Below are 13711 nucleotides of genomic sequence, written 5' to 3'. Positions count from 1 at the left end.
AGTCAGTTAAGCGTCTGCCTTGGGCTCAGGTCATGATCCCAAGATCCTGGGATTGAGCCCTGCATTAGGCTCTCTGCTCAGTGGGGAGTCTGCTTCTCCCTCTACCCCTCCCCGCTGCTAGTGTTCTCTCAAATAAATAAATAAAATCTTAAAAAAAAAAAATTAGAGAAAACATGTCCAACTAAGTCCTGCTATTTGGATCCCTTCCAAGATGGGTGGCCTGTTGTTTGCACTGGTAATGCCCCACTCCCCTCCCGGCCTGGATTGAATATCCAGGGCCTGTTGGACACCCCCACTCAGCTTTAACACAGACAGCTCCCAGTTTCCCTGGACAGAACCCAGTGGCGCTGCTTCTCCGGGCTCTCTACTGTAAAGTTTGCCTTAAGGGCTTGCTCCCCCTCACAGTCAAACCAGCACCAAGTATTGCTTAGTCTATGGACATCCATCTGTCCTCACCATACCCCCTGCCAGTTCCAGCCCCCACAGTCTCTCGCCAGGATGACCACAACAGACTCCCACCTGGCGTCTCTCTTTCTGCTTCTCCCGTATTGCCCCCTTCTCCCATCTATTCTCCACACGGCAGTCAGAGGAACTGTTGGCAAACAAAAATCTGACCATGTCCCTTCCCTGCTGTTAAATACTTCAATGACTCCCCACTGTCCGCAGGACAAAGTTCAAATTCCTCAGTATGGCCTCCTAAGTCCTGAAAGCCTGTTTGACCTCCGTCTCACCCCTTGACTGTCACACTGTACCATGCCAAGTATTTGCAGCTCCTTGAATACCCCAGCCTCACTCCAGCCCCAAGGACTTTGAACATGATGTTCTCTCTCCTCTGCTTGAACACACTTTGTTTGGTTAATGCACCCTTCAGGCCTCAGCCCCCATCTCCTCTTCCAGGAGGACGCTAAATCGTCCCCCATCACAGCTGAGCCATCTCTGTCCTGTTGCTGCTGGTTACTGGTCTGTTCCACCCTCCCACTGTGAGCACCTTGAGGGTGGGGGCTGTGTCCAAATCACATCTATATGTCTATGGTGCCCAGCCTGGGGCCTGGCACCCACCGAGGAGGGACTGGTTTCCTCGGTCCTGGGAACTGAAAATCCTGGGCTTCAGTTCCATCTCTGCCAACAATTTGCTCTGCGGAGTTGGGCCTCAGTTTTTCCTGTCTGAATGAGGGGTACGAGCTTTGGTCTAGATGGGCTGGTTCAGCTCAGTCGCTTTGGGGGCAGTGCCTGCAGTTCATGCTCATGACCACTGGGTGTCACTGCTGAGCCACAGTCGGGCCAGTGGTTCAGGTCTACCTGGGGGTTGGTAGGTGGAGAGTGGCCCCCTCGGGGCCCTTCCCCACAGTGGACCTCATGCCCACCTATCCCCAACAGAGCTGGTCCCCCAGTCCCCAAAGCCTCATGCTGACCCCAGCCCAGCAGGCCCCCCTCAGGCAGGTGGCAAGCAGGGGCAGAAGTACAGTGGGCGAAGGGGAGGCAGGAAGATGGGCAAGGGCCCTGCTACCTCTTAGGTGGCCCCTCCCAAAGGTGGTCCTGAGTTCGAGGCCTGGGTTGGGGCCGTTCAGGCATCTGTTCTCTTGGAATCCCCATGCAGGGATGGAGCTGCATAGTCTAATTCAGCCTCATTTCACCTCTCCCACCTCTCCTGGGCTGAGTAGGAAACATGTTCCCAGAGTGGGAGTGGCCAATGAAGGGGCCCAGGGGAAGCAGAGGGCTGGGCTCACACCAGTCTACCTGACCCCCAGCTCGTGTCCATATTGGCAATGTGCTTAAGAGGCTCTGGAACCACTAGGGAGTGAAGGGGGGTGTGGGGAGTAGAGTGAGCGTGAGGGGCTGGGAGAGGCTTGCTGGAGAGGTAACAGGGCCCCCAAAGTCATGGGAAGACACAGGGAAGTGCTCATGCAGGGTGAGGGGCTCCCACGGCTGTATCCATCACTGACCCCATAATCAGGAGCAGAGAGGGCAAGGCAGGCACTGGGTGCATCCCATGTCCTCATTGACCAGTGCCCGCTAGGAAGTAGGGCACCCCAGCCAGACTGCACCAGGGAGGGACCGGGGGAAAGGGAGGCCTGATACCAGCCTTCTGAATAGCTTCCCAGTTTTCTCTCCTGTAGGGATGTCTGCCCCCACCCCACCCATTTTCCAAATGTGTATGTCACGATGGTTTCCAAGTCCCTGTATTGTGGGACTTTTGGTCCTCCCCCACCATGCATCTCTTGAGTGGGCAGATTTCTAGGCCTGGGAACTCATTCACGGCAACTATCTCCAATGATTGTAAAGGTTTCTAGGACCCCACATGTGGTTTCTCTGTCCCCTTTCTCATATACGCTATGTCTCCTGTGTATGTGACAGTTTCTAAAGGCCTTCCTTCTCAATCTTCATGGGCTTCCTATGTGTATAGTGGTTTCTCTCATTTTCCATGGTTCTCCCATGCATATGATGGTTTCTAGGCCTCTCCTCCCACTCCCCATGGCTCTCCTATGTATGTGATGGTGTCTGGGACCTCGTGTTAATTATAGCTCTTTTGAGAATAGTGGAATCTAGGTCTACTGACCTCATTTACCATGTACGACGTATATGTAATGGTTTTTAGGGCTCCCTTCCCGTGATCCATGGATCTCCTATGTGTACGGTGGTATCTAGGTCCCTTATCCCTTTTACCACAGGGCTCCAGTGTACCTCACTGTTTCTACGCCTCCCTCCCTATGCTTCACAGCTTTCTCAAGGCCCCCTGTCCACTGTTTTGTGTGGATATTGATTTCATGCTTCCCTTTCTTCTGCAGACAGAGCAGAAGCCAAAGCCCTTGCTGGGAAGGGGCTATGGAGGCAGAGGATGCAGTCTGGACTGGGTTAGCCCAAACCACCCAGGAGGAAAGGGCAGGGTCACCCTGGCTTGGAAAGGCCACAGACGGAAGGCGGAGACAGGGACGAAGACAGAGACAGAGAGCGTGGGGTCCACTGATGTGGCTGACCCTGCCTGGTTGGGAGGGACAGGATGGGGAGGGGGCCAGAGCGGAGATCTGTCAAGTCTCCTTCCTAGGAGACCAGGTTGTAGTGGGGATTTGGAGGAGGTGCCCCCATTCCAAATGATCTCCTGAGTGCCCAGGGCAGGAAGGGGCAGTGGGAGGTCTGTGCTCCGCTGGAGCTTACCCAGTGGCTCTTCTCCCCACGGTCTCCTTTGGGGCCAGGTTCTCCCTGCAAGGAGAGACAGAGGTAGAAGGAATGAGAGAGGGAAGGAGGAAGGGAGGGTGGGAGCCTGTGGAGGGGAGGAGAGGAGGAAAGAGGGAAGGAGAGATTGGGAGAAGCTAAAAGACTGAGACAGAGAGTGGCTTGTATTGGACTGACACCAGGTTAAATGCACAAAACAATGATTTGAAGGCAATGGAACATAATAAAGAGCAGCCAGAAACTGGAGGCTCTTTGACCTTTTAAAAAATGGAACTGCCTTTGGTAAAAAAAAAAAACCACAAAAAAAACATATATAAGTATGTATGTGTATTTATACACTTATGGCTTTTCCCCTGAGGGCACAACCCAGCCCCCTTGGCCTGGCAAATAGCTCAAGCAGGAAGCTTTAGTCTTACTGGGCTGAAGAATCACAGGTTGGAGTGCAGACTGCCAAAGGAGGAGGAAATTGAAAGGAAATCCTAGAAAGCAGGGAGCCACAGTAGGGGAGTGAGATCTACATAAATACCCCCCTCTAATCCTTGGATGGTCCATGAACTACCCATCCTAAAGTCACAAAGCTGAGTCCAACCAATACTCTAGACCAAAAATCAACATTCTTCAGAGGAAGATAACAGAATCCAGATTCTCTTTACTTCATTATCTATATTGTCCAGTATGGACAATTACTAGATATATAAAGAAACAGGAAAATGTGACCCACAATCAAGAGAAAAATAAGTCAGTAGAAACAGATCCATAGCCAACCCAGACACAATTTAAAATATCTGTGATATTTATCATCAAGGAAATGCAAATCAAAACTACAATGAGCTATCACCTCACACCTGTCAGAATGGCTAAAATCAACAACACAAGAAACAACAGGTATTGGTGAGGATGCGGAGAAAGGTGAACCCTGGTGCACTATTGGTGGGAATGCAAACTGGTGCAGCCACTTTGGAAAACAGTATGGAGGCTCCTCAAAAAGTTAAAAATAGAACTACCCTATGATCCAGCAATTGAACTAAGTATTTACCCAAAGGATACAAAATACTAATTCAAAGGGATACATGCACCCTGATGTTTATAGCAGCACTATCTAAAGAGCCAAATTATGGAAACATCCCAAGTGTCTATCGATTGATGAATGGATATATAGTATATATATAATGAAATATTATCCAGCCATAAAAAAGAATGAAATCTTGCCATTTGCAATGACATGGATGGAGCTAGAGTATTATGCTAAGTGAAATAAGTCAGGGAAAGACAAATACCATATGATTTCACTCATATGTGGAATTTAAGCAATAAAACAAATGAGCAAAAGGAAAAGAGAGAGAGGGAGGCATACTAAGAAACAGACTCTTAACTATAGAGAACAAACTGATGGTTACCAGAAGGGAGGGAGGGAGGTGGGGTGATGGGGATTAAGGAGGGCACTTGTCATGATGAGCACCAGGTGACATATGGAAGTGTTGAATCACTATATTGTACGTCCCTGAAACTAATATTACACTGTAAGCTAACTAACTGGAATTCCAAAAAAAACTTAAAAAAATAAAATATCTGTGATAAATATGTTAAGGAATGTAGTGGAATTGATATTGGTAGGTGATGAGATGGGGAATTTCAGGAGATCTGTGAAAACTGTAGGAAAGCATCAGATGGAAATCCTGGAAATGAAAAGATAATATGAAATGAAATAAATGAAATAGATAAATGAAAAAGATAATACTTGAAATAAAAAATTTGTTAGCTGGGATTAACAGAAGATTGGCCAGAACAGAAGAAAGACTTCTTTAACTTGAAGACAGGTCAATGCAAGAACTCAAACTGAAGCACAAGGAGGAAAAAAGATTTTTTTAAAAAAATTAATGGAGCTGGGGCACCTGGGTGGCTCAGTCGTCAAGCGTCTGCCTTTGGCTCAGGTCATGATCCCAGGGTCCTGGGATTGAGTCCTGCATCGGGCTCCCTGCTCCACGGGAAGCCTGCTTCTCCCTCTCCCACTCCCCCTGCTTGTGTTCCCTCTCTTGCTGTCTCTCTCTCTGTCAAAAAAATAAATAAAATCTTAAAAAATATATATATAACAGAGCCTGGGGCACCTGGCTGGCTCAGGTGGAGGAGCACGTGACTCTTGATTTGGGGGTTGTGAGTTCAAGCCCCATGTGGGGTGGGTGTAGAGATTACCTAAATAAAAAACTTAAAAAAAATTAACAGAGCCTTAATGACTCATGAGAGAGTATTAGGTATAACTGAAGTCCCAGAAGGAGTGACGAGAGTGCAGGAACAGAAAAAATAAGTTGAGGAAATATTAATCAATTTTGTCTCTAGGGGCGCCTGGGTGGCTCAGTTGTTAAGCATCTGCCTTCGGCTTAGGTCATGATCCCAGGGTCCTGGGATCGAGCCCCGCGTCGGGCTCCCTGCTCTGCGGGAAGCCTACTTCTCCCTCTCCTGCTTCTCCCTCTCCCACTCCCCCTGCTTGTGTTCCCTCTCTCGCTGTGTATCTCTCTGTCAAATAAATAAATAAAATCTTAAAAAAAAAAATTTTGTCTCTAAATTTGATTTAAAAACAAAACAAACCAGACTTTTTGTTTCTGGCATGGCACATGAGGAGCTCAGAAGTTGACATTCTGTCCTAATAAAAAGGAAAATCCTGAACAAACTGGAAAATCAACAACTCTTCTTAGAGCCATCAAAGCAGTGAGGTCGCAGGACAAATTACTACCCCCCCAAATTGCAGAGAAAGGGGTGGGTTACAATTTCCTGAGCAGAAGCCTCACTAGGAACCAGTGCCAGGTAGGAAAACCTAAACATAACTGACGAATTGCTGGAAGCCAACTCTCAATGTGGCCGACGCTGAGAGTTAAACATTCCAGGGGGGGGACTCAGTTTGGGGGTAATCCCCACATCTGTGTGAGTTTTATGCAGGAGCTCTGTCAAGTCCTCACAGTGAATGCTGTGGAAAAATCTCCTCGTGCTTTCAGCAGGAGGAGAGGGAAAGGAACCATCTTGAAACACTCCAGAGCATTCTGTTGTTCTCAGGAGAAACTGTTTTACTGGATCCTAACCTGCTGGGGTCTTATAGGAGCCTAATTGACCCGGGGGTAGGGAAATACCCAACTATAGCTGGCTTTAGCCTTCCGCGTGTGGGAAGAGAAAGCCCAGCTCAGCCCCCGCTAGCCATCTTGTCCCAACTAACGGGGAAAAACAACCCCCACCAAAAAACAAAACAAAACAAAACAAAAAAGAAATTAAGAAGTGCTGGTGAAGTTCACAGTCCACGGGTATAGGCTTAACGAAAGACTGAGACTTAACCATAGGGCTACGGAACGCTTCCTCCCCCTGCACACCTAACCACTACATTGCTAAAGTCTCTTTATTGCCGTTCTTTTCACCCAGTACATCATGTTTACCTTCGAACAAAAAATTACAAGGTATTCCATAGGCTGCCTTTGAGTTTTGTTGACTGTTTCCTTTGCTGGGCAAAAGCTTTTTTTTTTGACACTTTTTTTTTAAATGACATTTCAAGATTTTTTGTTTATTTATTTGAGAGAGAGAGAGACAGCGAGAGAGGGAACACAAGCAGGGGGAGTGGGAGAGGGAGAGGGAGAAGCAGGCTTCCCGCTGAGCAGGGAGCCCGACTCAGGGCTTGATCCGAGGACCCTGAGATCATAACCTGAGCTGAAGGCAGACACTTAACTGACTGAGCCGCCCAGGTGCCCCTGTGCAAAAGCTTTTTATCTTGATGAAGTCCCAATTGTTCATTTTTGCTTTTGTTTCTCTTGCCTTTGAAGAAGCGTCTAGCAAGAATTTGCTGCAGCCGAGGTCACAGAGGTTGCTGCCTGTGTTCTCCTCTAAGATTTTGATGGATTCCTGTCTCATAATTAGGTCTTTCATCCATTCTGAACTCATATGTGGAATTTAAGAAACAAAACAGATGAACATAGGGGAAGGGAGGGAAAAATAAAATAAGATGAAAACAGAGAGAGAGAAGCCAAACCCTAAGAGACTCTTAACTATAGGAAACAAACTGAGGGTTGCGGGAGGGGAGGTGGGTGGGGGGATGGGGTAACTGGGGGATGGGCATTTAGGAAGGCACTTGATGGAATGAGCACTGGGTGTTGTATGCAACTGATGAATCACTAAATTCTACCTCTGAAACTAATAATACACTATATGTTAATTAAATTGAAATTAAATTTAAAAATTTAAAAAAATTACAAGGCATACTAACAGGCAAAAAACACAGTTTTAAGAAACTGAGCAAATACCAGAACCAGAGTCAGATATAGCACAGATGTTGAAATTATCAGACCAGGAATTTAAAAAAACAACTATATGGGGCACCTGGATGGCTCAGTCAGTTAAGTGTCTGCCTCCAGCTCAGGTCATGATCTTGGTGTCCTGGGAACCCCACATCAAGCCCCACATGGGGCTTCCTGCTCAGTGGGGAGTCTGTTTCTCCCTCTCCCTCTGCTCCTCCCCACTGCTCATGCTCTCTTTCAAATAAATAATCTTTTAAAAAAACAACTATGATTAATATGCTAAAGGCTTTAATGGAAAAAATTGACAACATGCAAGAACAGATGGATAATGTGAGCAGAGAGATGGAAATTCTAAGAATCAAAAAGAAATGCTAGATTTTGGTTGTAGGTGCTCTTCATAGAGTCAGTTAGCTAAGGGTCATCCCATTCTTCCCAGGCCTCTTAAGAAATACTTCAATTCTAGCAAAGGCCCTGCTTTCTAGTATCAGGAGCCATGGTCCAGAAACACAAATTAAACAGAATTTTAGCCATTTATCTCCCAGACTGTCCCTTTCCTGACATTCTACCTAGAGCAGGAAAAAATAATGAAAACACTACCTGCAGTCACAAGTCCTCCAGTTTCCTGGCCAAGATTTCATATTCCTTTAGAGATACCTTTCAAGGAGAAAGTGACAAGGGAGGGGAACATGGGGGATTTCAAAGGTACTGATAAGGTTCTACTTCTTTTTTTTTTTTTTTTTAAAGATTTTATTTATTTATTTGAGAGAGAGAGAATGAGAGAGAGCGAACACCTGAGAGGGGATAGGGTCAGAGGACGAAGCAGACTCCCTGCCGAGCAGGAAGCCCGATGTGGGACTCGATCCAGGGACTCCAGGATCATGATCTGAGCCAAAGGCAGTTGCTTAACCAACTGAGCCACCCAGGCGCCCAAGGTTCTACTTCTTAAGCTTGGTGTTGGGCACATGAATATATGATTTAATATTATTATTTAGATTTTTCAGGTTAAAAATTTTTTGCATGTATATTTGAAAAAATGCTAGAGATCAAAAACTTGAAACAGAAATGAAGAATGCCTTTGAAGGGCTCATTTAGTAGACTGGGCACGGCAGAGGAAAGAATCTCTGAACTTGAGAATATGACAATTAGAAACTTTCCAAACTGAAAAGCAATGAGAAAAAAGACTGAAAAAAGCAGAACAGAATATCCAAGAATGATGGGACAATTACAAAAAGTATAACACATGTAATGAGAAGACCAGAAGGAAGAAGAAAAAGAAAGGAACAGAGGCAATATTCGAAGCGATAATGACAGGATTTTCCCAAATTGTCAGGCATCAAGCCACAGATCCAGGAAGTTCAGAGAACACCAAGCAGGATAAACGCCAAAAAAAATACTATACCCTGGGCAGATCATATTTAAACTTCAGAAAATCAAAAAAGTATCTTGAAAGGGGTGCCTGGTTGGCTCAGTTGGTAGAGCATGAGACTCTTGATCTTAGGGTCATGAGTCTGAGGTCCATTTTGGGTGTAGAGATTACTTGAAAAAGAAAAAGTTAAAAAAAAAAAAAAAGTATCTTGAAAGAAGCCAGAGGAGAAATCAACTTCTGTAGAGGAACAAAGATAAAACTTCCATCCAACTTCTCAGAAACCATTCCAGCAAGAAGAGAGCAGAGTGAAATATTTTAAGTGTTGAGAGAATAGAACCACTGACCTAGAATTCTGTACCCTATGAAATTACCCTTCAAAAGTGAAGGAGAAAGAAAGACCTGCTCAGAAAAACAAAGACTGATGGAATTTGTTGCCAGTAATCTGCCTTGCAAGAGATGTTAAAAGGAATTCTTCAAAGAGAAGGAAGTGATAAGTCAGAAACTTGGGATCTACATAATGAAAGGAAGAGCATCAGAGAAGTAACGAAGGTAAAATACAAACTTTTATTTCCCGTATTCTTTTTTTTTTTTTTAATTTATTTATTTGTCAGAGAGAGAGAGAGAGAGAGCACAAGCGGGGAGGCGGGGGGGGCGCGTAGCAGGCAGAGGGAGAAGCAGGCTTCCTGCCGAGCAGGGAGCCCAATGTGGGGCTCAATCCCAGGACCTGGGATCATGACCTGAGCCGAAGGCAGACTCTTAACCAACTGAGCCACCCAGGTGTCCCTATTTCCTGTATTCTTAACTGATCTAATAGATCAAATTGAACACTTTGTTCAAAATAATAATACCAACAATGTATTTAATTACGTATGCTTATGCATGTGTGTGTATGTGTATATAGGTATATTTACATATAATTATATATGAGTGAGATGAATGACAGCAATGATGTAAGGAACAGGAGGGAAGAATTGAGAATATTTTATTATAAGGTATTTGCACTAACCATGAAGCAGTATAGTGTTATTTGCAAGTAGATTTGGGTTAGTTGTAAATGTATATTGCAGACTTTGGGGAAACCACTACAAAAAGTGAAAAAGGAAGGGCAGTTGATGTGCCAAGAAAGGAGAGAAAGTGGAATTATATGAAATGATGAATTAAAACCGCAAAAGGCAGAAAAATTGTAGAAGACAAAAATAGGAACAAAGAGTAAGAGCAACAAATAGAAGACAGTAAAAAATAGGGTAAATATTAATTTAATAATCCCTTTAAATCTCAATGGTTTATTTTTTATTTTTTATTTTTCTAAAGATTTTCTTTATTTTTTTTACAGAGAAAGACACAGCGAGAGAGGGAACACAAGCAGAGGGAGTGGGAGAGGGAGAACAGGCTTCCCACAGAGCGGAGAGCCCAGTGTGGGGCTCGATCCCAGGACCCTGGGATCATGACCTGAGCCAAAGTCAGACACTTAATGACTGAGCCACCCAGGTGCCCCTATTTTTTTATTTTTTTAAAAAAATTTATTTTTATGTAATCTCTACAGCCAGTGTGGGGCTCAAACTCACAACCCTGAGATCAAGAGTTGCATACTCCACAGACTGAGCCAGCCAGGTGCCCCTAAATGTCAGTGGTTTACATACACCAATTAAAAGTCAAGGAATGTCAGAGTGGATAAAAAACCAAGACCCAACTATATGTTGTTTAGAAGAAGCCCACTTTAAATATAAAGACACATATAAAGCCAAGGGATGGAAAAAGATATACCATGCTAGCACCAATCAAAAGAAAACAGGAGTAGCTATATTAATTTCAGACAGAGCAAACTTCAGAGAAAGTAAAGTTATCATGGATAAAGAGGGACAAATCATAATGATAAAGGGATAAATACTCCATGAAGGCATAACAATCCTTAACGTGTATATGCCTAACAACAGAGCATCGAAATATACGAAAAACTGATAGAACTGCAAGGAAAAATATAGGAATATATAGGAATATAGGAATCTGCTGTATCTGTTAGTTGGAAAGTCTAACGTCCTCTGTCAGAAATGGACAGATCTAGACAGGCAGAAAATCAGAAAGAACATAGTTGAAATCAACAATACCATCTATCAACTGGATACAATTGACATCTATAAACTACTTCATCCAACAACAGATTACACATTCTTCTCAAGCTTACGTGGAACATTCTGGGCCATAAAATATATCTCAGTGAATTTCAAAGAACAGAAATCATACCATGCATGTTCTTAGGCCACAATGGAATTAAACTAGAAATTAATAACAGAAAGATAACTGGAAACTTCCCAAATACTTGGAAATTAAACAACAGACTTCTAAGTAACACGTGGGTCAAATAAGAAATCTCAAGAGACATTTTAAAATATTTTGAACTACACAAAAATAAAATGACAACTTATCAAAATTTGTGGGATGTATCAAAAGCAATGCTTAGATGGAAATTATTGTATTGAGGGCGCCTGGGTGGCTCAGTTGGTTAAGCGACTGCCTTCGGCGCAGGTCATGATCCTGGAGTCCCGGGATCGAGTCCCGCATCGGGCTCCCTGCTCGGCAGGGAGTCTGCTTCTCCCTCTGACCCTCCTCCCTCTCATGCTCTCTGTCTTTCATTCTCTCTCTCAAAATAAATAAATAAATAAAATCTTAAAAAAAAAAAAAGAAATTATTGTATTGAATGTATGTATTAGGAAAGAAGAAAGATCCTTGGCCTTAGAAAAGTAGAAAAAAGGAGAGTAAATTAAATCCAAAGTAAGCAAAATAAAAGAAATAATAGAAATTAGAGCTGAAATCAATGAAACTGAAAACAGGAAATCAATAGAGAAAATCAATAAAACCAAAAGCTATTCTTTGAAAAAAATCAGTAAAACTGACAATCTCCTAGCCAGGATAATTAAAAGAGAAAAAAGAGACAAACAGATCAATGGAACAGAACAGAGAGCCCAGGAATATAAACATAGTTAACTGATTTTTGACAAAGGAGCAAAGACAATGCAATGGAGCAAAGATAATCTTTTTCAAAATGATGCTGGAACAACTGGACACTCGCATGCAAAACAAAAAAATGAAGAAATTATACCAATTCTTTACAGTCTCTTTCAGAGGACAGAAGCAGAGGGAATAGGTCCTAACTCATTCTATGAGGCTAGCATTACCCTAATACCAAGACTGGACAAAAGCACTATAAGAAAAGAAAACTACAGATCAATATCTCTCATGAACATAAATGCAAAATTCTTCAACAAAATATTAGCAAATGGAATCTAAGATGTATAAAAAAAATTATATACCATGACCAAGAGGGATTTATTACAGGTATGGAAGGCTACTTCAACATTTGAAAATCAATTAATTAATCTGTCATCAACAGACTAAAGAAGAAAAATCACATGATCATATCAATAAGTCCAGAAAAAGCATTTGATAAAATCCAACACCCATTCATAATAAATACTCAGCAAACTAGGGATAGAGGGGAACTTCCTTAACTTGATAAGGAACATCTACAATAAACTTACTACTAACATCATAGTTAATGGTGAGAAACTCAAAACTTTCCTGCTAAAATCAGAACAAGGAAAGCATATCTGCTCTCACCAATGGTCATCAATATCATACTGGAAGTTCTAGCTAATGAAATAAGACAAGAAAAGGAAACAAAAAGTATACAGATTGGGCAGGAAGAAATAAAATTGTCCTTGTTTGCAAATGACATGATCATTTATGTAGAAAATCTGAAAAAAATCAACAAAGAAACTCTTGGAACTAATAAGCAATTATAGCAAGGTTGAAGGATACAAGGCTAATAAACAAAAGTCAATCATTTTCCTATATAGCATTAATGAATTAGGGGAATTTGAAATTAAAAACATATTACCATTTACATTAGCACTCCCCAAAATGAAATACTTAAGTATAAATGAAATGAAATATGTATAAGATCTATATGAAGAGGGCGCCTGGGTGGCTCAGTTGGTTGAGTGATTGCCTTCAGCTCAGGTCATGATCCCAGGGTCCTGGGATCGAGCCTCGCATCAGGCTCCCTGCTCGGCGGGAAGCCTGCTTCTCCCTCTCCCACTCCCCCTGCTTGTGTTCCCTCTCTCGCTGTGTCTCTCTCTGTCAAATAAATAAATAAAATCTTAAAAAAAAAAATTTAAAAAAAGATCTATATGAAGAAAACCACAAAACTCTGATGAAAGATAGCAAAGAACTAAATAAATGGAAAACTATTCCATGTTCGTGGATGGGTGGACTCAATATTGTTGAGATGTCAGTTCTTCCCAACTTGATCTATAGATTCAATGTAATTCCAATCAAAATTCCAGCAAGATATTTTGTCGATATTGACCAGCTGACTCCAAAGTTTATACAAAGAGGGGAAAGACCCAGAATAGCCAACTCAATATTAAAGGAGAAGAACAAAGTCAGAGGACTAACATTACCCTACTTTAAGACTTACTATAAAGCTACAATAATCAAGAGAGTATGCAATTGGCAAAAAAATGAATCTAGACACAGGTCTCATACCCTTCAAAAAATTAACTCAAAATGGATCACAGGGGTGTCTGGGTGGCTCAGTCGTTAAGCTTCTGCCTTCGGCTCAGGTCATGATCCCAGAGTCCTGGGATCGAGCCCTGCATCGGACTCCCTCCTCGGCCGGGAGCCTGCTTCTCTCTCTCCCACTCCCCCTGCTTGTGTTCTCTCTCTCACTGTGTTCTTTAAAAAAAAAAAAGAAATTAAAAATAGAATTACCATACAATCCAGTGATCCCACTTCTGAGTATTTATCCAAAGAAAACAAAATCACTATCTCAAAGAATTATCTGCATTCCCTTGTTCACTGCAGCATTATTCACAAAAGCCAAGATATGGAAACAACCTTAGTGCTT

The 13711-nt window shown here is 42.9% G+C and overlaps 1 protein-coding gene across 6 annotated transcripts in view; it reads right to left on the bottom strand.

Annotated features, from left to right (window-relative positions):
- Positions 1-13711, bottom strand: part of EWSR1 (EWS RNA binding protein 1) — a 79529-nt gene that overhangs the window by 42307 nt on the left and 23511 nt on the right. For all 6 annotated transcript variants that reach the window (XM_035017287.1, XM_035017288.1, XM_035017290.1 and 3 more), the window contains one exon: positions 3154-3198. In XM_035017287.1, coding sequence (XP_034873178.1) covers positions 3154-3198 — 45 coding nt within the window. The remainder of the gene's footprint in view (positions 1-3153; positions 3199-13711) is intronic.

Source organism: Mirounga leonina, unplaced genomic scaffold, assembly GCF_011800145.1.
Source record: "Mirounga leonina isolate KUSES-001 unplaced genomic scaffold, KU_Mleo_1.0 Mir_171, whole genome shotgun sequence".
NCBI lineage: Eukaryota > Metazoa > Chordata > Mammalia > Carnivora > Phocidae > Mirounga > Mirounga leonina.
This window is presented reverse-complemented; position numbering and strand designations above follow the sequence as displayed.